At 42.3% G+C, this 27,340-nt stretch overlaps 1 protein-coding gene across 2 annotated transcripts in view; it reads left to right on the forward strand.

Annotated features, from left to right (window-relative positions):
* Positions 1 to 27,340, forward strand: part of LAMA4 (laminin subunit alpha 4) — a 143,626-nt gene that overhangs the window by 44,780 nt on the left and 71,506 nt on the right. The window contains exons 3-8 of one of the 2 annotated variants that reach the window (XM_047102954.1): positions 318 to 442; positions 5,553 to 5,633; positions 16,184 to 16,398; positions 18,323 to 18,418; positions 20,155 to 20,306; positions 22,328 to 22,438. In XM_047102954.1, coding sequence (XP_046958910.1) covers positions 318 to 442; positions 5,553 to 5,633; positions 16,184 to 16,398; positions 18,323 to 18,418; positions 20,155 to 20,306; positions 22,328 to 22,438 — 780 coding nt within the window. The remainder of the gene's footprint in view (positions 1 to 317; positions 443 to 5,552; positions 5,634 to 16,183; positions 16,399 to 18,322; positions 18,419 to 20,154; positions 20,307 to 22,327; positions 22,439 to 27,340) is intronic. The other variant, XM_047102955.1, reaches the window with a different exon arrangement.

A 27,340-nucleotide genomic window follows, 5' to 3' on the forward strand; every position in this document is an offset into this window, starting at 1 on the left:
TGATCCTTCTGATTATCATTTTGAACTGAAATGAGAAGCTGATGCGTTTCCCCTCTGCACACAAAGTCTAAACTCCTCAGGCTGCTACTGCACCCACAGAAGTTCAGGGTGAAGTCATCTGCCACTGTTCACACTTTCTAGCATTGACTGGAGCCAACATGCCTCCTTTGTCCTGACCATTTATTCAATCAGCCTGACATCCTCTTTGCTTTGAGTATTGTTTGGTTCCCACATATATTGTGTATAAAATTTCTTTTGTTTTTTGTTTTTTGTTTTTTGTTTTTTTTTTGTCAATTTTCCTATCTTTTGCCTCACAGCACTGCCAGCGGAACACAACAGGAGAGCACTGTGAGAAATGTCTAGATGGTTATATCGGAGATTCCATCAGGGGAGCACCCCGGTTCTGCCAGCCATGTCCCTGTCCTTTGCCCCACATGGCCAAGTAAGTTCTGAGAGAAGATGTTCCCTTCTGCTGCTTATCCCCTTAATTATTTCTTTTTTATTTTTGCTGTATCCAAAGTTCTCAGGTTTTCCTGAGATCAACCATTTCTCTGATTCTCTGAAGCCAAGTGGGTGTCCTACAATCAGTTCACTTCTGACACTAACTACCTAGAGCAAATTAGCCCATAGATTAGGTCCCACTTCAGAAGCCAGCCACAAATAGGGTCCCTAGGCTACTTACATAGCTACTCAGCTAACTATAAATTTAGGGGTTGCCTCAACACCCCCTCAGGCTCAATAATTCTCTACAGTGACTCACAGAACTCAGGGAAGTGCTGTACTTACGATTACAATTTTATTCTAAAGGATATAACTGAAGCCAAATTGAAGAAATCCTTAGGACAAGGTGTGGAGGGGGAGATGGGAGGGAGCAGAGCTTCTGTGCATTTGCTGTCCAGGTACATCACCCTCCCAGAAAATCAATGTGTTCACCCAACCCAGGAGCTCCACAAACCTCATTTTTTAAAGAGCTTTATCAATGTTTCATTACATAGTCATGATTGATTAAATCATCAGTAATTAAAACTCAATCTTTATCCCCTCTCCCCTTCCCTGAGGTTGGGGGAAGTATGGGATTGAAAGTTCCAACCCTCTAATTAGTAGTTTTCTCCTCTGGTCAGATGCCCCCAGCCCCATCCTGAATCTACTTAGGGGCCCATCAAGTGTCACCTCGTTAGCATAAACTCAGGTAGGACTGAAAGGGGCTCATTCTGAATAACAAACAATAATCTTATCACTCAGGAAATTCCAAGAGCTTTAGGAGCTCTGTGCCAAGAACAAGACAAAAACCAAATACATATTTTTTTCTTATACCACAAGTGGAAAGAGTAATGAACCTAGGTTCATATCCCTCCTTTGGCACAAAATAGCTGTGGGATCTCAGGCAAGGTACTTTCTCCCTCTGTCTCACTTTCCATGGGATTTGGGGTCAAAGAGACTAGATTCAGATCATGGCTCCATTCATTGATTCCTTTTATCTGCTCTGATCTCATGTATTTTTTTCCTCAGTTGGTGTAAGGATCTGCCTCATAGAGTTGGACAAGGATAACACGTGTGGAGCGTTTGAGTTGGTGTTTTACATACAGAAAGCTGTATGTTAGCTGTTGGCTTTATTGAACACATACTTTGTACTTTTTTTTTAACACTAACATTTTGCTCACTCTGTGCCAGGCAATGTTCTAACTGTTTAGATATAATAGTTAGCTGATAGATGTTGTAAAGATTAAATTAAACAATGCCTATAAAATAACTCTTAAAAAGGCCTGAATGTCACACACACACACACACACACACACACACACACTTTCTTATAAAGAGAAAAAAGATGACACCATTTTTTCTTAATTTTTTTCTTAATTGAACACCAACACCAACTAACATTTCACCTAAAAGCTTGTGATTTGTTCAAATCCTCTGATGAGTCTGACAGTGAGTGAAGAAGTCAGATGTTTTACAGCCCCATTTTTCCTTAGAAACCACTAACCTAGTTCAAGCCTTACTTTGTGATTTTTCATGTCCCATGGTATCACTAATGTGTGCAGAATGGATAGTATTGAGAGGGAAAGTAGAAACCTCAAACATTAAATGTTCTGTTATTTTCACCCAAGTGTGTCCTGATTTATGAGCTCCCTTTGTCTCATATTCCTTAATTGTTCATTAATATTCTGCTCCCAAACATTAGTCTTAACCATATCTGATGAGCTGTTTCAGCATCCTGCTCTCTTGCCAAGCTGTAGTTATTTCATTAAACACACCGATCTCCAACTTTGCAATAACAGATTCCCCTCATTGTTCCATGTAAACAAAGATCTATGTAGCCTCACCTGCTGAAAACAGGTTTGTAAGCTCTGAGTTGCAGTTTCCTTAGAAACTAAAAGATTAATTAGAAAGGCAATCCCAAGTGGTTCCTCTAAATTGTATTATCTGACTTTTGCACTCTTTGTCCTATTCACATGACGAGACTTTCTTATCTAAATTATGACATTAATGTCTTGAGATAAGAGACTTTTGGAACTTCATTCCAAAGGACTGATGGACTGAGAAGTTTGTCTATATCCAATCAACAAATATTTATCACACACTTATTTATTACATGCCACTCATGTACTACTAGCCGCTGGTCACAGCGGTACACAAAACAGTCAAAAAGTCCTGCCTTCATTAAAATAGGTCAAAATACAGCAGTATTTTGGGGCGCCTGGGTGGCTCAGTTGGTTGAGCGTCCAACTCTTGATTTCAGTTCTCATCATGATCTCACGGTTGTGATCTCATGGGCAGGAGATAGAGCCCCGGGTCAGGGATCCTTGCTGAGCTGGGGCACTTTCTCCCTCTCTCTCTGCCCCTACCTCTCTCCTTCTCGTGCCCACTCTCTCTCTCTCTCTCTCAAAATACATATTTAAAAAAAGGTACAGCAACATTTTGAAGCTCCTGAAGCAAATGACCATTTACCATTTGAGCCAGGTTATCTGCATTTCAGCTGATCAAGAAGCTATCCTAAAGGCTCTTTCAAATAAACAAAGCAGAACGTGCCAATTGGGTGATGAGCTTCCTGTCTTGGAGGAGGAAACAGTTGCTATCGAATCACCATTTCCATACATGTTCTTTGGGTGTGTGAGCAGAGCCGGGTTCAAAGAGCAATTGACTATCTTAGGGAATGTACCCAGCAGTTAGGTACACATTCACAGATATGAAAACTGAGACCTCTAAAGCACACCGTTGAAGTTGAAAAGCCTGCTGAAAATCAGCCCAAAAGCAAAATTATATCCTCCCCCACCCCCATATAAGACATTGTGTGAAGGTGTGGGGAAATTGTGGGAGACTTGCTTTCTCTGAGGTGGCAACAATTCAACTTCCCGGATCCCTTGTGGGGGAAAACTGACTACAAACAGGGAGGTGGGGATTGAGGGCTGGAGGGGGGTAATCTGTGGTCACAGGACAGGACAAAATTGCCTGGATCCTGTATGGTTCTAGCCTTTGATATGGCCTTACTAGAGATTTAGTTAACTAATCTCAGATACTAATCAAACATCTCATCAAAAATTAAATATCCACTGCCCCTTTCAGCTTTTCAAAAAAATTCATATTGCTACTTTCTATAAAAATTAAAGTGCCAGAACTTTTATTTGAGCTCAAAAAGTCACCTAATAGAATCCAAATTACACTTTGCAAGATCTTCTGATTGAGCCTCCAGACCAGGATTTGGATTTCCAGTTACAATAGCCACATCAGAAAGCAAAGAAATTATGCTCAGGGGAGGTAAGTAAGCAAATAGTGCTGAATCTATTTTTCTTTAGGGTTTCATAAAGGTTTCCAAGGACAAAGGCTCCCTTCCACTTGGAGAGGGCGCCATGGTTGTTAATGTGGGCTGAGAACGGCTCAGTGTTTTCATTTCCCTAGCCAGAAACAGACTTTACCCTAAGAAAAATATAAACAATTAATGCTGATAAAAAACAACAAAAAAGGAACTTAGTGGCTGGTGACTGCCTCTGAGTCTCCCTCCACTGAGACCAATGGTCACGCAGCTATTCCCAGGGACCATTTGCACAGAGTTCATTTATTTATTTTGGAGTTGGCCAGACATCCCCCCCACCACCCCTGCCATCTACCAGTAGCCACGGTAATGGCTCCAATTAAGGAAAATGTCATCTGTTTGAAACAGCAGGACATTAGCTAAAGGCAGACGACTCCAGACACCGGCAGATGCTTCAGTCCTTCAAGCCATGGGCAAGCTGCTGGGGGCGGGGGGGGGGGGGGGGAAGGGTGATATCTTCAAAGAAACATGCATGAGGGTTTGTCCATGCTCTGGACTCTTGACTGACAGTGTTTTTTTGAAGTAGGCTGAAAAATAAGAACAAGCAAAATGAAGAATAAAAGCCAAAGAAATGTAATTTTGTTGAAATGTTTTTAGCCAAACTGACAGAAAAAATAAATTGTGGATGTTGCCTTTCACTGACAAGTGTATATTGTTTTCTGACTGATTTTATAAATGTCTTCAAACAAAGCAAACACACCCATTTGCTTTCCTCCAAAGACCATTAGGGTAAAATTGTTGATGCATGCAGGAATGTGAGAACAGCAGGTCACACGCCATGGATAGCACAGTACCTAAGCCAAAATTAATTTAGAAGTCTTTAAAATTTTTCACACCCCCCCTCAGATGGATGGATTCATGTGTCAATGTAAAATTTTCCAAACACGTGGTGAGTTATATTCTATTTCCCCTGCCTTAAGAGTTGAGCAATATTTTTATTGCTTTTCTGTCCTGTGTCCTAATTTGTATTATCTAGAAAACAAATAAACAAGCAAAAAAAAATAATAATCAAGAGAAGGATTTCTATGGACACGAATCCTTTTCCTGTGGGTCCTATTTATTACTTGTGTACTTGTTTTGTGACTTTGATCAAAACAGCCGGTCCCTGCCCCCTTAATTCTCAATCTTTAAGGTATGCAATGAAGAAATGAAGGTTCAGTGGAGATTATAGAGTATAGTTTAGAAGTGGTTCATGACTCTGAAGAATGGAAGAGATCTAGTGCAGAAAAAAGGGAACAACTTTCAAATGTATACACAGAAAATGCTGAGAATAACAAGAAATTCTCGTAAATATCATAAAATAACTTGATTATTTTATTTTTGGCTTTAGAATATGTGTTTTAGACTTGCGTTATATATATATATACATATATATACATATATATGTATGTATGTATGTGTGTGTGTGTGTGTGTATATATATATATATATATATATATATATATATATGTATGTATTCTGGAAATTCCCACTGCTTCAAGTAAAAATAATTAAGTGCTTCTATGGCAAAATAAGTAAGTGGATCTGGAAAATGGTCTCACCAATGGATGGGCATCTTGGCATTTTTCTGTCTGGACTGCTGGTCTAAATTTTCCTGGAAGGAAGATTTGATTTAAATAAAACAAATGATCACACCCATTAGAATTTGACTGGACCAAAGTAGAGATGACCTAATTAAAAGTTAAGACAATCTTTTCAGTGATGTATGGAATCGACTTCTAATATTCTCTTGTATTTCTAGTTTTGCAGAATCCTGCTATAGAAAAAATGGAGCCGTTAGGTGTATTTGTAAAGAAAACTATGCTGGACCTAACTGTGAAAGGTAGGCTAATAAAATTCACTGTTTTCTGTGTGGGTCAAAGGAAACTTTCTGGTTTTGGCACTCATCAGCTCTGCCAGAGCGTCTTAAGAGGAGGGAGTGAGGGATCGCATTTCAGAACCCCTGGGGGATGCCCCAGATAGAGCTATAATAATATGCTCCCTAGGAGAGCCTGGGTGGCTCAGTCAGTTAAGTGTCTGACTCTTGATTTCGGCTCAGGTCATGATCTCACAGTTTGTGGATATGAGCCTGCGTCTGGCTCTGTGCTGACAGTGTGGAGCCTCCTTGGGGTTCTTCCTTTCTCCCTCTCTCTCTGCCCCTCCCGCACTTGTGCTCTCTCTGTCACCCTCAAAATAAATAAACTTAAAAAAAATGCTCCCTAAGGGTCCAGGTCAGGACCACATCTCAGGATAAATGGTCAGGTGGAGAGGAAAATTAGTATCTATATTTTGAAAAGATTCTTTAGATGGTTTTGGTAACACTCCTCTCTCTTCATCATTGAGAATCAGCAGTGTTAATAGAGAGGCTTTTTCCTCAGTAGGAAAAAAAAAAGTGAATCCTTTGTCAGTAAAGCAATACACTGAAAAAGCATGAACTTATTATTTAGTCTATTCTTTACACTGTCTCCTTCCCTGAAAAGTAAACAAATTTCGTGAGAGTTCGGATTTTCTGAATCCCTGTTGGTATTGACATCTAACACTCTTTTTTTTAAGTTGCTCTTGGCTTTGCTTAAATAAGAAGGACTTTGGTGACTAAAGTTGTGAGGCGTCCCACTGCATGGTTTCCTGGCAAGACATTTCCCCTTCTCCCCACCTGGAGGCTACTCAGTTTTCTCAAATAAAATGATTTTTGCTAAAAGAGTGTTACAGAGAAGGCTTCTTATTTTTAAGAGAAATGCCAGGGGCGTCTGGGTGGTTCAGTCTGTTGAGCGTCCAACTCTTGATTTCGGCTCAGGTCATGATCCCAGGGTCGTGGGATTGAACCCTGAGTCAGGCTCTGCACTGAGCATGAAGCCTGCTTAAGATTCTCTCTCTCTCTCTCTCTCTCTCTCTCTCTCTCTCTCTCTCCCTTTCTCTCTGCCCCTCTCCTGCTCTCTCTCAAATAAAAAAAAAATGTGATTAATGTCAGCCTCCCCATTGTCTTTAGGCAGCAAGATGATGTGGGAGGGAAGGACAGGGTACCTCTCAAACCTCTGGTCCAACATCCGCACATGCTCACCTCCCAGCAGCGTGCTTCCACTGCCCTGAGTACAGTTCACAAACCGGCCCAGGACTCAAAATGTCAACCTTAAATGATAAACCATCTCACTTCCTAAGAAATCACCTTCTACATCTCAAAGAGTAGTTCCGGGATTCTTTTTAAAAAGCCACAGTGTCTACAGTGCAGAGAAAATCTCTATACTTGGAGGGCATTACTATTATGATTGTTAAATGTACAAATCATAGCTAATCCTCTTACTGAAGACTTTTTAAAGGTATTTTTTTCTCTTTTTTGCTACGAGGGAAGGGAAGGTCAAAGCTGATGGCACATGTGGATTTTATACCTTGGGAGGAACAAATAGACATTTGGTTAATTAATGTTTGTGACACACTCATTCCGTATTTTCTTACTTAGGGGTTCGGGAATTTGAGGCACCTGGTTTGCTCACTTTCTGGCTCAGAGAGGACTGTTAATCAGCCAGGGATGGAACTTTGTCCCCTCAGTGTCTGAGGTAAAACTCTGTTTAGTCTGACAGAGATCGAGCAGTATTACCAGCTAATGGGTGTTTGCTGGCCCCTGGGATGGCCTTAAATAGAGCCATGCTGACCAAATGCAAGCCCTCCCAGAAGTGAAGAAATCTCTGTGCCTCAGGGCTCGGTCCTGCAAAGTTGCACAGGGGTGCAGATAGAGGTTCTGTCAGTCAGGGTAAGGGGCCTGCATGGACAGGACAGCATGCCCTCCTCAGAAGTAGGATTGTAGATGTAAGTCTCCTGATGCACACTGGAGGCTCCTGGACCTGTAAGTCTTGGTTAGATCCGGTGCCTCTCCTGGATCTGGAATGGTTGGATCAAGGAGAGAGCACTAGTTGTCAAATATTGAGGAGATGTAGCTTTGGCCTGGCTGAGTTCGTCTCTCAGCGCAAGCCCTTTGGGATCCTCCTGAGGGAGTTATTTGAGCTCTAAGTGTCCATTTCCACATCTCCAGAATGGAGAAAATGAAAATGTCCACCTCCTAGGACTGTTGTGAGGTGATACTGTGACGTTATTGGTATGGCACATGGCACTTAAGAGATGCTCAATAAAAATTACCTGGTGACTGTAGGAGTCATGGTGGCCATTGTCCAGTTTCCCCCACCAGCATAATGTGTGCCTGGGAACAAGCTGGCTCATTCTCCTGAATCTCAGTTTCCTTAGCCAGAAATGATAGATTTGAACTAGGTAGTGCCCTTTGTTGATTGTCCACTGTGTCCTTGCTTTACATTCTTCATCTCTTAGCCTCACAACCACCCTGAGAGCAGGTGCTATTTTGTCATTCTGCAGATGAGGAAACTGAGGCTAAGGGAGGTGATGGGCCCGGTCTAAAGTCACAACACTGCTAAGTGGGGGCACCAGGACCCGCACAGTTTGGCTTACAAATCTGGATTCTTTCTCTATGCCAATACTGTTTTTCCCAATTGTCTTTGTAAGGTCTTCCACTTTATTTTATTTTTTTAGTTTATTTATTTATTTATTTTCAGAGAGACACTGAAAGCACATGTGAGAGGGGTAGGGGCAGAGAGAGAGAGAATCCCAAGCAGGCTGCAGAGCCCAACACAGAGCTCAATCGATCTCACAAATCATGAGATCATGACCAGAGCTGAAATAAAGAGTCAAACGCTTAACCAACTGAGCCACACAGGTGCCCCAAAGGTCTCCTACATTAAACTTTGACAATTAGTGAATTAGATGAGTCTCTCATATTCAGGAGAAGCACAGTTAACCTGCTTCCCTTTGACAGGAGGCTGCAGCAACAAATGTGCTGGAAATAAGTGCCCCCTCAAAGGCCTTTCATCTGCATTGGGGGACAATCACTGTGAGCAACTTTCTCTGTTTTGTCTCCTCTCTTCTGTCCACCTTTCCTTATACCCTGCTGTTTTAAGGAGAGTGGATGCAGGCCTTTTATACCAAAATTGACTTTTTACACCAAAAATCCAGGGGACTCTTCCTCAAAATGGAAGCAACCACACAGCAGATTGGTGGATGGGACAGGGACGTGATAACAGGCAAGACATGGTCTCTTGTCCTCAGTGAAAATCAAGGCTAGAGCAGGAGACAAACCCAAACACCATTCATCACAAGGCAGAAGAAAGGAAATACCAAATAGAAGGACAAGCAAAGGCTCCTCAAGAGTGCAGTGGAAGGAGTGATCTCATTCCCACAGAGAGGGCTGGGTCATTGGGAAGGGAGAAGTCTTCACTGCTTTGGTTTTGTGTTTGACCCTGGGACTGAGGGGGGTGTTTTGTTTTGAGTTTAACAGTGAAGTTGTTAAATTGTCCCAGTTTAGCTTCATCTAATCTATATTTTCAATGTATTTATGAACTTGGACCTAACCACGAGGCATTTTCAGAATATGCTGCTGACTTGTATGGATGTCTATCTATTGCAAACACTAGGTGTTTCCGTACTTAGAGATCATTTAATCGAGGGATGGTTTTCAAATGTGACTGTATATAAGATCCCCTGGAAACCTTGGATTCCATCCCCAAATCCCATCCATGCCCCACAGAAAAAGAACCTGTATGGGTGAGGCCTGGATACCTATTTTTTGACTCTACTGGGTTCTCATGCCAATCCTCTCACTGCCTGCAAACTACTGCCCCACCTCTTATATCACACCTGCATGATATAAAACACTGTTTCTCAAACTATAGCTCAAGAACCCCTGGTGTCCTCAGAAATATTTGTGGGACTCATGTCCCACATTCATGAGGACTCAATGAATATTTTCTTAATTCGGTGTTTAATTTCCATGATAATCTCGAGGAAAAAGTTACTCGAAACATGTTCTGGACTTTCTGTAGAACCACTTTGTAATAAAGGGAAATCTGCCTCAGAGCTGAGGAGAAAATAACAGCCGGGGGTGTGTCAATGACACATGACAGACAATTGGAGGCCAAATGGCATGACATCAAAACAAACTGAGCCGTCACATAACACATGGCAGGGCATAGATGTTGAGCTCACACAATCCTCTGTCACGCCATGTTGCAAGTAGCCATTCAGCTGCAACAAGACAACACCATCCATCGTCTTGGTTAATTGGTTTCATAGTTTGTGTTTTATCGTAAAATTTATTTTGGTTTTTAAGATGTATAAGAGCCATAGTTATAAGGAGTTTCTCTACCTTGTATTATGTTTGAACTATTTAAAGATTGAAACATGGGGCGCCTGGGTGGCGCAGTCGGTTAAGCGTCCGACTTCAGCCAGGTCACGATCTCACGGTCTGTGAGTTCGAGCCCCGCGTCGGGCTCTGGGCTGATGGCTCAGAGCCTGGAGCCTGTTTCCGATTCTGTGTCTCCCTCTCTCTCTGCCCCTCCCCCGTTCATGCTCTGTCTCTCTCTGTCCCAAAAATAAATAAAAATGTAAAAAAAAAAAAAAAAAAAAAATTAAGATTGAAACGTAACTTAAATGAACACTAGCAGAGGTATTCTGGGAAAATCTTTTGCCTTCCACAGGGACCCACACTGCATTTAAGTTTGAGAAACATTGGTCCAAAGCATAAAACACGAACCTCTTACTGTACCATGTAACACAGCTCTAATACACTTGTTTTTACAATGAGGTCCATGTTTTAAGCCTGCCCTGGCCCCGGGCTGGCTCTTTCCCAACGTCTTCCTCCCACCTCACACTTTAACTTCCACCTGTGGGAGCCGCTGCTCCCCAAATCCGCCAGACCAACTGTAGAGCTCACCACATTGTGTTGCATTTAGATGACGACTGTGATGATAAAAATAATACATTTATTGAATGCTTACTGTGTGCCAGAAAGTGTTGTAAGCACTTTGCATACAATGACACACTTAAACCTAAAAAAAATCCTAGAAGATACCGTTTTCATCCTTATTTATAGAGGAGGAAAGTAAGACATAGAGAAGATAAGCCACATGCTCAAAATCACACATTTGGGTTTTCTTTTTCAGTCTCTACTATTAAACTATGAGCTTCTCAGCAGAAGTGGCATCTCATTCATTTCTCTACGACTCTTCCCCCATCACAGTATCTGGAACATTGTAGGCACTCAGTTATATTTGTTTAAGTAATATCTTTTTTTTTAAATGAAAAAACAATAATGGTACTTTTAATGTTCCTTTAAAAAGGCACCTGTAGTGATGAGAGTGAGTCATTTCATGGCCTGTTTGATCTCCTACTCTTCCTCGTGCCAGGAAAATGGAAGAGGGTAACACAAAATTGAGTGAGTTAAGACACTGCCCTCTGGCTGAAGAGAGGTTGCAAATGGAAGTTACCATGTGATGCAAATGAGTATAAAATGTACAAGCCTCATAGCCAGCAATTTTGCAATTCTCATTTTCATCCCAGTGTGACTTTCCCTCCGCTCTATGTAGTACATTTGAAAAGATGAGAAGCCTGAGACATAGAGCCTTGAGACCTAGTCCAAGGTCACACAATTGGTTAGTGGTAAACCCAAAACAAAACCCAAGAGCCTTGATGTTCAATCCCAAGTTTTCAGGTATGGGCCACAATCCCAAGTTTTCAGGTATGGGCCACCTGGGTGGCTCAGGTGATTAAGCGTCTGACTCTGGATTTTGGCTCAGGTTATGTGTGGTTCTCGAGATCAAACCCCAAGTCAGGTTTTGCGCTAAAACCTGCTCGGGATTCCCTTTCTCCCTCTCTCTCTCTGCCCCTCCCCTGCTCATGCACTTTCTGTCTCTAAAAATCAATTAATAAACTTAAAAAAATGTAGATGATCTCAATACCTCAGTATTCCACATTGTCCCCCATGGCAGCTTTAATTGTATTCCTTCATCCATTCAATTTTGCAGTGGAGTGAGAGACATACTAAGGTAGTATGAGGACTTATCATGTGGATCTTATTGCTTAAGGATCAGGAGAGAAGAATGGACCGAATTCAAGCAAATCCAAGGGGACCCTAAAGCCCTAACAGGAGAGGCTGAATATAGTATCAACAGATATAATAATGATGACAGTGATGATGCTGATAATGGCCTTGATGATAAAAAGGAAGAATAAGGGTGCCCGGATAGCTCATTCAATTAAGTGCCTGACTCTCGATCTCTGCTAAAGTCATGATCTCACTGTTCATGAGATTGAGTCTGGCACAGAGCCTGTCAGCATAGAGCCTGCTTGGGATTCTCTCTCTCCCTCTCTCCCCCTGCCCCCCAAAATAAATCAACTTATTTTTAAGTTGATTTATTTTGGAGAGAGAGACAGACAGACAGACAAAGCATGACTAGGGGAGGGGCAGAGAGACAGGGAGACACAGAATCTGAAGCAGGCTCCAAGCTCTGAGCTGTCAGCACAGAGCCTGCCACAGGGCTCAAACTCACGAACCTCGAGGTCATGACCTGAGGCAAAGTCGGACACTTAACCGATTGAGCCACCCAGGTGCCCCAATAAATAAACTTTAAAAAAAAAAAAGATAAGAAGAATAAAGAAGAGGAGAAAGAAAAGGAAGCCAACATTTATTGAGTTTGGGATTCCAGGGTTTAGTCTTATTCTTTCTGCAGGCACTATGTTTTTTCAAACTCACCCTCTGTTGTCTACATAGAATTCTTCTATGACTCCCTCCTCTCTAGCTTGCTCCACTTCTGGATTCTTATCCTGTGACCTTGAGTGGGTTACTTACATTTTCCTAGCCTTGTTTATCAGTGTTTCATAGAGAAGTAGAAAGCATTTATATGGCATCTACTATGTAACGGGCTCTTTTTTTTTTCAGCATTTAATTTAATACCAATGACAGCTATAGAATGGCATCCCTCCCAGAAAGACTACTGTGCCACCTGGGAGTTTGGCACCCTTGGTAAAGGTATTCAGTGACAGTTGTATGGCCCTAGTAAGAGAAGCAAAGGAGAAAGAGGAGAGGAGAGAAAAAGAGCTCCAAAAATTCCCAACACAATAGCTCTTGGTCAAAGTCTTTTTTTTTTCCTCCTAAAACATATTTCTTTGTTTTCTATTTTGCCTAAATACTGTGATCACTAACTGAAATGACAATGTTCATATGCCACTGTTCTCTCATTTACACTGTAAATGTATCAACCCATTTTCCATGAGTGAATCAAGTCATTAATAAAGCTAGAAATGAGATTATGGGAGAAAAAAAAATAGAACCAGACTACGGGGTACAAGGCTCCAGTGCTGACTCTAATTCCAACTGCTGGTCCTTTTTTTTTTTTTTAATTTTTTTTTTCAACGTTTATTTATTTTTTTGGGACAGAGAGAGAAAGAGCATGAACGGGGGAGGGGCAGAGAGAGAGGGAGACACAGAATCGGAAACAGGCTCCAGGCTCTGAGCCATCAGCCCAGAGCCTGACGCGGGGCTCGAACTCACAGACCGCGAGATCGTGACCTGGCTGAAGTCGGACGCTTAACCGACTGCGCCACCCAGGCGCCCCTCAACTGCTGGTCCTTTTGAACCTTTGTTATTTGTTATTTGAGGGCAGGAATTGGATGCATTGATAGCATTTGATTATTCAATTATTATAATTGCTAATCAATTAGCTAATTCATTTAATATCAGACTTGTGGGGGGAAAGGGTATTACGCTTGGAGTCCCATCATAGGGTTGAGCCCTGTAGTAATGAACAAATTATTTAGCTTCTCCACACTCTAGTTTCCTTGTCTATGAAAGTAAGGGGTTGTAGAGTGCTATAGGAAGAAACCTTTGCATGTCTATTCTATAAAATCTGTGGTTAAAGTTTGGACTATGACTTCAGAATTGCATCTGAACCTACCACCAAAAGATGTTCTTGAAACTCAAAGTAGGTTTCCACTGTGATTGAGCTTCTGACTTACAGAATAGAGAATTTGGTTTTTCTCTCGTGGAAGACCAAGAGACAACCTATGGAGATCAAATACAATGGAATTCAACAGAGAAAAGAAAGTCAGTGTCATCTGACTTCTGTGAGCTTGGGCAAGGTCCCACGCCCAGAGCTCACGATTCCCTACAGTACATTGAGGTGCCAGGTCTGAGTCCCATTTCAATGGGACCAAGAGTCTAATACTCTCTGGTGAACTGCAGCAAAGGATAGAAATTCAATCCAACCATGTGTTCCAAAGAGGAATGATTTGTGCTGGCTTGGGAACCAGAGAACCTGTAAATCAAAGGTGCAAAGGCATGAGTATGAATAACAAAACTCACTGAACATTTCCTCTTAGGGGGGTGTCTCTCTGTGGGTTGTGTGGCACTTGCATTCATTCTTATCTTTTTCGTAGACCTTGATTTCTAGAGTTTATGATTTTATGCATAATTATGCTCGATTTGTTTCCTGTTCTTTCAGGGCACGGGCTGTGTGTTTTTCCTCTTCCTGTCTCTCCACGCCTTACATAAAATAGACATGAATTGTCCCTCTGTTGGGTGAATTCATTCATCCACTTATAGCAGCAGCAGTGTGGTCCAGGGTGGAGTGAAGGAAAGAACATCAGGGTCAGAAGGTCTGGGTCTTGTGCTGTGAATTCCTTGCTATATGAGCCTGGAAAACCTAAGTAGCCTCTCAGCCTCAGAATGCCAGGCCTGTGTGGCCTACCTCCCGGGTGTGTGCGGTAACTAAACTCACCTCAGTGAAACCATGAGGTACGGTGCAAGTAAAGGGCATAAAGATTGAATGTACGCCATCATTACAACTACACCAAAAAACTGAGACATAAAGCTTGGAAGAATATGTGCAAAATATCGGACAGTGATTTTGTTAGGATCGTAGGATTACAGGTGATTTTTTTTTTCCTTTCTCTGTTTTTCAAATGTTTTGAATCATGAAAGCCTTTTAAAAATGTAGCATCTTGTTATTATTGGCCAGGTCTTCCTGATTTCCTTGGAAAGTCCTCCCCAGCTCTCCTCTCCAAGGCCAACGCCCAGCCCAGGCTCTCCACACCCCAGCCCGGTCTCCCCATTCCAGCCCGCAATCCACCCTGCATCTGGAGCCAACACCGGCTTCCCCCACCTCTGCTTTCATCACAGAAACCTCCATCTGCTCCTTTCTTTTTCTCGCTCACATCAGAACCCACTCCTGCACCTGACCTTGAGCTCCATGAAGGGGTGACCACACATTCTTTCCAGCCACTCCCGAAGCATCTTCAGCCCCAATTAGCCAGTCTTGACACTAGTTTAGGGTCACAGCAAAGAGGAGCCTATGGCCAGCCAGAAAACATGTGTAGTTTGGCTCATAGGGTATTCTTACAAAGTTTGAGCCAAACTTTCAAAATTGTAAGTTCACATAAAAATCCACACTTTAGCTTTTCTCTCCAAAAATAGAAAGATCTAGCAACACAGTTCCCTCAAGGCTACAATCTAGAAACAGCTGACAGGAGCTGAGTAGCAGCTACCCCTTGGATCGAGCCTGCAGTCCCACTACTCACAAGCAGGGCCTCCTCTCCTGGCCCGTGAGGCACCTTTGGGAAAAGTAGAGAAGGCATTTCTTCTTCTGAGTAGAAGAAGCTCCACCCAGAGGGCACAGCTTGGCAAGGCCAGCAAAGGCTGGATGGATTTTGGTCTCTACTCTCCAACTGAGCTGGGGTCTGTCCTTAAGGGCCCCGCTGGCATGACGATAGGCACTAGCTCTGCCCTCACAACGAATGCAGTTAGGTGCCTGGTCTCTATAGGCTTACATACCTAAAATGCCCACAAAAATGGCCATCTGGGCTCCAATTTCATTTATGTGTGGTACTCTCAGCCCTGCTCTCTGCTTTATCTTCACACTGCCTTCCTGCCATCACAAGATGGCTGCCAGCTGAGTGCTACCTGCCGCTATGTTCACCTGTGGATAGAGAGAATGCCTTCCCACAACCCTCAGCTAAAAAAGCCCTGAGCTATAATACTCTGACTAGATCACTCCTGAGCCAACTTGTCTTGGCCAGGACAATGCCAGGCACTAACTGGCTCAGGTTTAGGTTATCCGAACAATTCGTTATGGCAAGGCAGATGGTGATTTATGCCAGTGTTTCTCAATAAGGGCATTATTAACATTTCGGCCAGGATAATTCTTAGCTGTGCCCCAGTGGTACATCTCTTGCTGTACATTTAGCGTATCTTGTACCATTCGGTCATATAGCAGCCATGCACCCCAATCATTAGGGTGATGAAAAATGCCCACACACTGATCATATCTGGACACTCCTGCATCTGGGGGTCTGATCATACTAAATGGGCTTCAATCCAATAGGGAAGAGAAGAATGGTCCCTTAAAAACAAAGTCTGGTCCTATTAAGAAGCTGCGATAAAGGGAATGAATTCCAGGCGAGCAATCCACATATATTCACTACACTGTCTTCTAGGTAGGAAAGAAGATAAAAGACAAGAAAAACTATGGCTGCTAAATTTTTAACCTGTGATTTCTCCTCCAGATGTGCCCCGGGTTACTATGGAAACCCCTTGCTGATTGGAAGCACCTGTAAGAAATGTGACTGCAGTGGAAATTCAGATCCCAACCTGATCTTTGAAGATTGTGACGAGGTCACCGGCCAGTGTAGGAATTGCCTACGCAACACCACGGGATTCAAGTGTGAACGCTGTGCCCCTGGCTACTATGGGGATGCCAGGGTCGCCAAGAACTGCGCAGGTACAGCACATACACCGAATTCAGATGGATTGATGTTGGGAAAATATTGCAAGTGTCCCACTGTCACTTTTCCAGGACACTGTGCACTCTTAGGAATGTGCATCCCATACTCACCAGGGTAGATATTATCAAGGCTACTGGTGTACCTTAGCTCATGGGTAGATTAAACCATGAGACACTCACACAAGTGAACTTTTGCCTTATATTCTTCCAATTTTTTATCAAAGGAGTAAGCCAGACTTTCATGGATTACCTATCACTGACCAGAATTCTGAATGAAAACTTACAAGATTTACATCAGTTTTCTTATTCTGGAAGCTGGTCATAGCTTTAAGAAGTAAAACTGACTTCTTAGTGAAACAGATTAGCAAGCCAAGGGTACAGTTTAGTCATCCCCCAAGTTCCTCAAATTGTCAGAGTAAATATTGCAGATATAGTATAAGAAATCTTCCTGCTTAAACTGCAGTCAGACTGAAATGCACAATTTCGTTCATGATTTCTCTAATCAATTTGCTGCATAGAGTGAAACTCTTCAGAAATAAAAGTGAATTGACTTCCTTTAGGAACAAAGGAAGGTTGAGAGTGAGTATTTCTTACTCTGTGACTTTGAGAGGAAAGAGGGCAAGGCAGAGGCCTTGTGCTCTTGTGGCATGCTTCTTCTGGAATCCCCTTACCGAAACAGATTCCCACCTGCAAAGATTTTAAGAGGAGTCTAAAGTTGAGAAGAAGACACATATGATCTGCAGCACTCACAGTAAAAGTAAACGTGTCTATAAGAAAGCGAGGTGCACAGAGGCATGAAACCAGAAATGACAGAAGCAAGAGAGGAGTTCTGTGTCCAGTCAGACTAAAGAGAGAAAGCAGGCATCAGAAAGGATGTTGGCAAAATCCAAGCCTTAGACATTGATGTTCTGATTCTCAAAAGATTTTTTTAAACTCCTGTTAAACTACATAGATGCAGATCACTCTTAGAAAAGATAGTGATGTTAGAAGCAACAAAGCATGATCTTGCTGAATTGTTTAACAAATCTACATCTTGTGGAACATTAAACAGCTGAAATGTAATAAATGCATGTTCCCCCTTGAACATTTTTTATGATTATTCTGTAAAGACAGTTAAGAGGTGGGGGAGAATTTACAACACTATTCCAGCTTATTGCAGCATAGATAGCTTAGGAAATCCTTTTTAAATATTACAAATTGATTCCTACTGAGCAACTCAGTGGAAAATGAACAGCCTGATGAGATTGGGGTTTTGCTTTTGTTTTTTTCCAAAAGGCGTTTTTGAAAATCATCCGTAGATTAATAGTGGGCTCTCAGGTCTTCTAAATTCATGTAAATATGCTCCTAATTCTTTCCACGACATTACTCCTAGCCATCCCACTGATGGAGGTTTGGAGTCAGACTTGCCAAGGGTCAAGCACTGTGGGAGCCAAGAATCGCTCTTGAGCCTCCTCCCTCCCTCCCTCTGGGCTGCTCCTCCCTCACACCTGGCAATGATCAACCCTGGAGTTGGATTAAACTGGAGAATCAGTCTGCGATGAAAGGAGGGCTCTCAGATTCCAGCTGAATGATGGGTTCCAGGATCGTTTTGTACTTTGTGAAATTTACCAGGATCTTTTTGGACTGAAGCAATTGCACAGTCATGTCAGCATCCCAGAAAGTGGGGAAAAGAGTCCTAGAAAATTCAGATTTACTTTTGCCCCAGGGCCACCTTTGAAAATCTCACCAGGCTGGGCTTTACTGGGTGAGGGGAATAATCTCTAGTTCATGGATTCTACATGGTGGTAAGGAAGAATATAATTACTTCCCTTTGGAAGAACTGTATACTGATAGCCAGTATTTCTAGAAACCAGGAAAACATTGCCATATTTTAAGCATTTTAAGAAACGAAGCCCTAACCTCTTGTTTTTGTTTCCCACAGTGTGCAATTGTGGGGGAGGCCCATGTGACAGCGTAACCGGAGAGTGCTTGGAAGAAGGTTTTGAACCCCCTACAGGCATGGACTGCCCAACCATAAGTAAAAATAACAGTACATGATTGACTAACCCCACTCTCTCTAATGTGCTGCAGGTGTAGGATTAGGAAAAGCTATGCAATAGCCTCTCTAGAAACTGCCTAAGCCCCACTCCTGGCTTTAACCCTGTCTGTGCCTCCACCAAATAAACCCTGAGCGAAAGATATTCAACGCTCTGCTTGATTGCAATTGGCAAATGGGTGACTTACATTTAAGCAGCTCTGTTTTAGAAAACTTATTTTATGAAGCCCTTAAATTCAGCATCTTACCCAGTGGGTAAAGGCAGACTCAGAAACACAATTCCCAGTGACCGAGTTCATTTTGGCTCCTTTTTCTATATTATCTCTTCAAGTCCTCAGATAGTGAGGTAGACAATGCTTTACAACACTAGGGAAACCAAGACACTAAGAGATTCGAGTGGCTTTTCCCAGATCACTCCAAAACTGAAGTGGCACCAGAAATAAACTATTCCCACCTTATAGAATGGAACTGTCATCTTACTTTCCTGGATTTCTCTGTCATCACTTTCATTCAAATCAGCAGTCCTCATGGTGCAGGAACCTGCTGAAACACTTCGAAACAAATGCCCAGAGATGGTCTTAATGACTTCTCAACCATCCTTCAAGCGCTTAGTCTAGAAAAACTGATTCTTAGAATGATTTAAAGAAGCTTTGCCTTAGAAAGCCTTTTATCAAAATGGCTGCCCAGCTGCCTCATGGCTGGCTGGGGAGTCATTCCTGTAAGATAGCCTATCAGAAAGATCATGTTAAACTTCAAATAACAAATTAACACATTAACAACTATTAACCCTTTAGTCTTCATTTATTGGTTCCTTAGAAAAGGGGACAATCTGGGGGAAAGATAATTGGGAACGGAAAAATTTCAAAATGAGGTCAAGACAGGCTTCCAAGCATGGTCGGCTGTCCTTCTGAGTGTGCCACAAGGGGGCGCTGGGCCTCCAGGGGTGACGACGCAGTGGGAGGAACTCCAATTCCAACTGCAAGGAGCAGAAACTGCGGCGTCTTCACCGGTGGGCACCAAGCAGAAGCCCAAAGCCTGATAGGAAGAGAGCCATCTCAGAGGGCTGTCCCACCACTAAGCAAAAGTGGAGGGAGTGCTTCTCCTTACCCACCCATCTTGCAAATGTCTTGCCCTTTTAAGCTTCCTTTCTTTCAGTTCAGCGATTAGAGAGTCCAGATTAGCCTCCTTCCCTGTCGCATGTGTTGTTTTGTTGTTTTAAGCGGGGATCGTGCCTGATGCACAGTTTGAGTCATCTTAGACTCTCGTCTGCTTCGAGTGTAAGGACTGGTTCGGTGACCCGGAACAGCTCCTCGGGGCACAAAGATAAAAATAATATCTATTGATTTGTTTGTTTATTTTTTGAGACAGAGAGAGACAGAGCACAAGCGGGGGAGGGGCACAGAGAGAGGGAGACACAGAATCTGAAGCAGGCTCCAGGCTCCGAGCTGTCGGCACAGAGCCTGACGCGGGGCTTGAACCCACGGGCCGTGAGATCATGGCCTGAGCCGAAGTCGGACGCCCAACCGACTGAGCCACCCAGGCACCCCTAAGATAAAAATAATATTGGGTGTTGTATGGAAACCAATTTGACAATAAATTTCAGATTAAAATAATAATACTAATATTAACAGAGGAAGTACACATAATGATCTACTAGCGCACATGCTTCCTGGCTGACTTTCAGTTTTAAAGAAATAACACGTGCATTTTATCTCCAGGCTGTGATAAGTGCATCTGGGATCTGATCGATGACCTTCGGTTAGCGGCACTCTCTATTGAAGAAAGCAAATCGGGTCTGTTGAGCGTATCATCCGGAGCCGCTGCTCATAGGCACGTGAATGAACTCAACTCCACCATCTACCTCCTCAAAGTATGCAGCCATGTTGTACCTTCAGCTGTATCTCATGCTGGCTTTGCACGATCTGTCCTAGAACTTCTATCTCCTCTATCATCTGAGTCCCATGGCTGTTATTACAGATGGATTGTTAGATTAGGAAATTATGAAACGTTGATTATAACCATGAACTTCAACCTAAACCAAACACTGCCATCTATAAAAGAAGTTAAGGTGTTAAATAAAATAACTAAAACAAGGAGTATCTATCTACCAAACTATTGAGGGAAGGAAAACACTCTTACTTCTTTGGTAAGCTGTACATTGATCGTTCAGATCCTTCCCACAAACTTACCGTTACCTTAGCCTCAATTTGCCATGTTTTGGGGAGTTTCTCTAGAAACCTCTCTCCTGCTCTCTCCCTCCCACCCTTTTCTTTCCTTCTTACAGACACACAGTCTCTCTCATTTTCCCACACTCACACACACACTGGAGCACACAGACATACACGCCCTGGGTCTCCTCATAGGTCCAGTGGTTAATATCTGATAAACAGTTAAAGGCTGACAACAGTCAAAAACAGTAGATTATAACAGTGCTTATACAGCTAAACTTTAAGAGGTATTTTTCCCTTCTAAATCATCGGCTTCTATCACAACCAACAGACATTTTTTGAAACAATGATAATTAACTGAAAGAAGAATAGAATTAATGCCAGCACACATTTTTACTGTTTGTCAACCTAGCATAATGATTAAGAGCATAAACTTTGAAACCAGATCGGTTGCATTCAAATCCCAGCTCTCACCCTTACTAGTTACGTGACCTTGGGCAAGTTATTTTAACCTCTTAGTTCTCCAGTTTTCTCAACTGAGGATAATTATCACGCCCATCTTATGGGTTGTTGCGAGAATTCAGCAAGCGATATACGTAGAGCAGTTTCAACAGTGCACAACATAGAAAGTGCTCATCACTCTACTTTTTAGAGGTGCAAATAGATGGCATCCACAGCAATTGGCCAAATATGCAAACTGTGAAGCAAACCAAAAATCGCAAAATTGTAGAGCTGGATGGACTCTTAGTGAGCATCCTATTCCAAACTTAGCAATCATTCCTGTCCAAACTCATCTGTTTGGACACATGCAGGCAGTACTTCTCCGAGGAATCACCCAGACACAGGCCTCATGACACCGCCTGAACTCTCTTTCCTCAACAGCACAACATCAAGATAGGTATGATGATAACGGACAGGACAGGACGCCTGTGCCAGGATCGAAAGGCTTTCTCCAAAGTAGTCCAAGGAAAGCTACATTGGACCAAACTCCGCAAAAATGGGAGAGAAAGGGAAAATGGTCCAAAATAAAGAGAATCACTCTCCTTGCGCTAAAAAGAAGAAAGAGAATTTCCAAACTCCATTTTACATTACATTGATCCTTATGGCTTGATCATTTCCTCCAAGATCTGCCAAAATGGAAATTTTTTTTTTTAATTTTTTTTTTCAACGTTTATTTATTTTTGGGACAGAGAGAGACAGAGCATGAACGGGGGAGGGGCAGAGAGAGAGGGAGACACAGAATCGGAAACAGGCTCCAGGCTCCGAGCCATCAGCCCAGAGCCTGACGCGGGGCTCGAACTCACGGACCGCGAGATCGTGACCTGGCTGAAGTCGGACGCTTAACCGACTGCGCCACCCAGGCGCCCCAAAAATGGAAATTTTAAAGATCACACACGCTGGGCCTCCACCAGTCTATACGGTACTTTTGTGAAATTAGAAAAAGATGCCCTTTCTTCATGGCCAGCACAGCCTGGTTCAGGGTCTCCGGCCCAGTGAGCAGAGCTCGTAGAACTTCAGCTCTGAAGACCATGGGAACCCTTGTGCAGACCCCAACCTTCATACAAGGTGGCAGCAGCCTTCAGACCCCACGATTTTGGTAACAGAATCACAGCTCACATTCTACTCTGAGTCCCCTTACACTGAAAGCGTTGTATGTATATGTTTAAAAGCCTGGTATGCACATCTACTGATTTTTTTTTCAAAACATTTTTCTTTTCCACAGACAAAATTGTCAGAAAGAGAAAACCAGTATGTCCTAAGAAAGATACAAATCAACAATGCTGAGAACACAATGAAAAGCCTTCTGTCTGATGTGGAGGAATTAGCGGAAAGGGTAGGTATTCAGTGTCTGGGAGTGCCTTCAGAGAAAGGATTTAGCCGGCATGAGCCTGGCTAGTCACAAACGACTGAAGCTTAACACAATGAAGGAAAAATGCAGTGACCCATGTGCCTTAAAATAAATCAAGGCAAGATCTGTGGAGAAAGTTAATATACTTGGTCTCTACAGTCTCTTCTCGTTTTGATGACTTTCCTTGAAAAACTATGTTTATGGGGAACTTTCATTGTATTTGTTGCTGGTTAATATGGTTGATAGATGTTTCAATTAAGATGGTTGGTCAGCTGTTTGCCTTAACATTTTATGGCTAAGAGCTGTAGAGAGCCCAGAAATAAACTTTATTATATAGAATATGAAATTTAAATGTTTGCTAAAGGATCCATTAAATAATAAAAGGAAAGAAGAACCATGCTGAGAAAGCAATTTTGCAGTTAGACAGGAAAAATAATCACCTTCAACTTTCTCTTTATAACATATACTAAAATAAATTCCAGACAGATTAAGAGTTGAGTTTAAATCTCAAATCCATAAGAAAGCAAAATGAAATCATTGTTAAACCTTGAAAGGAAATAACAGTACATTTAAATATAGCATGAAGAATTGTAATTTAAAAAAGGTAATAGAGTTGACAAGATAAAATTTCAAATACCCAGTGAAACAATAAATAAACTAAGAATTCAACCACACTAAGAAAAATATTGAGGGAAATATGACTTGTAAAAGCTCTCACAAATGAACAAGAAAAACATGAAAACAGGAAGAACAGAGTTACCATGAAAGACTATTAAATACACTCCCCAGGAGCCTAATGGAAAAATATCCATCATCTGTACTAATAAGGAAAAATATAACTAAGCCACCAGGTGCCATATTTTACGTATTAAAATGTTTGACACATTTTTCCCCTGATTATGCTCTACCAAGGCTGTCCAATGTACTCGGATTTCAACTTTTAGACATGGGTGTTTGACATTGAAGATCTCTTTGAAAAATAATTCTTATTTTCTACAAAAATAAAGGTTAAAATTAACTCTGGCCATCTCTTTTGATGTTGGACCTCATAAACTTTTACGAGATTAGGCTTCTAAAAACATGAGTTGTTCCAATTGGATCTTTGGAAGATACAGCTACTTCGAAATGTATATGAAACTTGGGTCCCTCATTCCCATGCATTGTGCATATTAAAATCCAAGCATGAGCATATGTAGGAAGCAGTGAGATCTCTTAAGTTTCAAAGGAAATATTAGGAAAGAAATCTTTGTGAAAAACTCACTGCTTTTTCATTTCTGGTGTCATGGTTGGAATTTGCCCAGTGTCTCAATTCTTGAGAAAATATTTTCCCCAAGATTAGTTCCTCTCACAGCTCAGACATGGACTGACTGATCCTTTTGTTGTACAAATTTTCCACTTCCAATATAACCTAAATGCAGACATTCATGGGGAGAAAATAGCACGAGCTTTCAAGTGATACCACAGTAGTGGGGCGCCTGGGTGGTTCAGTTGGTTAAGTGACTTCAGCGCAGGTCATGATCTCACAGTTCATGAGGTCAAGCCCCACATTGGGCTCTGTGCTGACAGCTCAGAGCCTGGAGCCTGCTTCGAATTCTGTGTCTCCCTCTCTCTCTGCTCTTCCCCCACTCATGCTCTATCTCTCTCTCCTTCAAAAATAGATAAAAACATTTAAAAAAAATTTTTTTAAGTGATATCACAGTAGAAAAGGCTCCTGGGCACCAAGAAGAGACCACCAAAGCAAAAGGTTGATGAAAAAGCTACTGAAACTTTCAGGTATTTCCAAGAACTCTTATTGAAAATAAGGTCCTTCTAACTATGACAACAGTCCTGATGGTGTAAGAGACTGCTGAAAGATTTCAAAACGAATGCCCAGAGCTGGTCTTAATGACTTCTCAAGCATCCTTCAATCCTTTAGTCCAGAAAAGCCCATGATTGATTCTTAGAAGGATTTAAGAAAAGGTTGCCTTACAAAGACTTCTACCAAATAAGTAACTAATATTTACCTTTAAAGAGAGCGAAGGATAGGGACGCCTGGGTGGCTCAGTCAGTTAAGCATTCGACTCTTGATTTCAGCTCAGGTGATGATCTCACTCACTCTTCATGGGTTTGAGCTTTGCATCAGACTCCGCAGCTTGAGGCACAGAGCCTGCTTGGGATTCTTTCTCTGTCTCTGTCTGCCCCTCCCCTGTTCACGCTGTCTCTGCCTCTCTCAAAATAAATAAATAAACTTTAAAATAAAATTAATTAATTAATTAATTAATTGAAGGATTTCACTGTGGGTTCATTCCCACAATGATTTTTTTTAATCACAGTAATGTTGCCTCTTGAACTTGAAAATACCTCTCTTTGCAAATTGTCACGTAAACCTCATGAGCCTCAAATCTCACAGTTTACATTAACCTAAGTTAACTGGTTTCGTCCTAGCCCTCTTTTGAAAAAGTCTACAGCCCTTTCCTACTCCCTTACTTCTGGGAATCCCCTAAAGGATGCCCAGGCATTTTGTATTCTCAAATAGTCGGTGCTCAAAACGACCTCCCTTCTACCACTGGCTTGTCATGTCTGTAAGAAAATGCCAAAGACTAAGTCAAGATTGTACTTTCCCATGTTCCCCAGGCACCATGCTCGAAGTCTGAGTGGTGCTAGGCTACACGCAGAGGAGGCAGGGGCCCTCTCTCAGTTTCAGTGCTGCCCCCTGACAACGGGGCCTTGAAGTTGCAATGCAGAGCCCCAAGTCGCAGAGCCCAGTCTCCAAGGGCTGGCTCAGGAAGGTGCTGCACCACCCCTCTACTTCCCCATCCCCTCCATATCCTCCCTACTCCTTTGGCCACAACAAAAGCTCCCTCGCTTATCAAGTCATCGAAGAGATCGTTAGGACTGGAAGGAAAGTAGGCCACCACCTGTATACATCAAAAGCACCTGGGCTCATCTCTGATCCTGACAAAACGGTAGGGCAAAAAATAAGAATATGTTTCAATTCCAAAAGCATTACCTAACACCTGGTGTATAAGCTATTGTGCTAGTGCTATGGATACTGAAATGAACATGATAATGTAACATAAACCCTGCTCTCCAGGAGCTCACAGCCAGCAGGGAAAACGGGTATGTAAAACAAAGTAATTATAACATAGCGTTCAATAAGAGAGGCATGGTACAGGCTAAAGAGATAACTCTAAGGAAGAAATAATTAACTTGTTCACTAGGCATACGCTAGGGAACACTTCTTAGAGAAGATGAGTATTGACCTATGTGTTTAAAAATTACTGGGAAAAAAAATAAAATAAAATAAAAATTACTGGGAGTTTATCAAGTACTTCCTAAGCAGGAGAAAAGTACCAGGAAAGCAGGGAGATGTGAAACAACATAGTGTGTTCTACAACTAGAAAAACTTTGGCCTTGGCCTACTGAAAGGTTAGCTGTAAGGCAAGGCGCAGGAGACACCGCTGATGAAGTTCCCAGAGGCCAGGTCATGAGGAACCTTGCCCACCATGCTCAAGAACATGTAGGCTTCATCCTGTGGGCTTTGGAGAACATTGAAGTATTTACATAGGACAATGAACTGATCAGATTTGAAATTTCAGAAACATTCTTCTGCAGTAGGGATGATAGATTGGCGAGTGAAGACGCTGAAGATATGGGCACCAGGAATCTGGAAAATTGCCACAGAGGTCTTGACTAGAGTGGTTGGCGGGGCACCTGAGTGGCTCGGTCGGTTAAGCGTCGGACTCTTGATTTCAGCTCAGGTCATGATCTCATAGTCATGAGATCACAAGCCCCACGTCAGGCTCTGCACTGGACTGGGCATGAAGCCTGCTTAAAATTCTCTCTCTCTCCCTCTTCCTCTGTCTTTCCACCCCCACCCCCTTTCTCTTTCTTTGTCTCTCAAAAAAAGAGTGGTTGATTGCTACCTTGCCTTTATTTGAACAGAATTTGCAGTGAACAGGTATCAACCGAGACTGTGGTAGTATGGAACAGGAGGAGAGGCCAGAATGGCAAGCGGAATAAGAATGATCTGGTGACCAATTGGACATGAGGGAAGTTCTGGCTTGGAGAAATGACTACTCTAAAATTACAGAAGGGGGGCACCTGGCTGACTTAGTACATAAAGCATGCATGCAACTCTTGCTCACTACCCCCAAGATTATAAAAATATGTAGAGAGATGGGGCGCCTGGGTGGCGCAGTCGGTTGGGCGTCCGACTTCAGCCAGGTCACGATCTCGCGGTCCGTGAGTTCGAGCCCCGCGTCGGGCTCTGGGCTGATGGCTCAGAGCCTGGAGCCTGTTTCCGATTCTGTGTCTCCCTCTCTCTCTGCCCCTCCCCTACTCGCACTCTGTCCCTCTTTCTGTTGAAAATAAATAAACATTACAAAAAAATTTAAAAAAAAAAAAAAAAATATGTAGAGATCTTTATGTAAAAATCAATCAATCAATCCAAAAATTAAATTACAGAATGGATTACTCAGGACATTTCTCTGTGGATGCCCAGAGGGCAGTTAGAGAAAGATTTGAGTTTGTAGCTCGGAGGAACTCAAGTCTGGGAAGGTTTTTAGAAGCCGTTAATGTTCAGGAGGTAGGGAAACCCACAGAAGTAGATATCACTGTACAGGTTCTGAAATGGAGCGTCATTTCAGAACCATTTTATTCCCACTACTGTTTTGTCCAGCACTGTCCTTATTTATGCTTGTCTCCCAGAGTGATTCCTGGAAGTTCCGCTTTCACTTTCAAAAGTGTCACAGTTTAAACAATGAAGTCTATTCTTACCCTAGATATTATCATCTTCACTTAGTCTGGTTGATTTTTAAAATATCAGTCATCTAGGTACACTACCCTTCATATGCACTGTATTATCAAAAAGATCTTGTCACTTAAAAAATTTTTTTTAATGTTTAT

This window comes from Lynx rufus, unplaced genomic scaffold (genome assembly GCF_022079265.1).
Source record: "Lynx rufus isolate CCGP_SWC_20201006 ecotype Redwood Valley unplaced genomic scaffold, mLynRuf1.p SCAF_6, whole genome shotgun sequence".
NCBI lineage: Eukaryota > Metazoa > Chordata > Mammalia > Carnivora > Felidae > Lynx > Lynx rufus.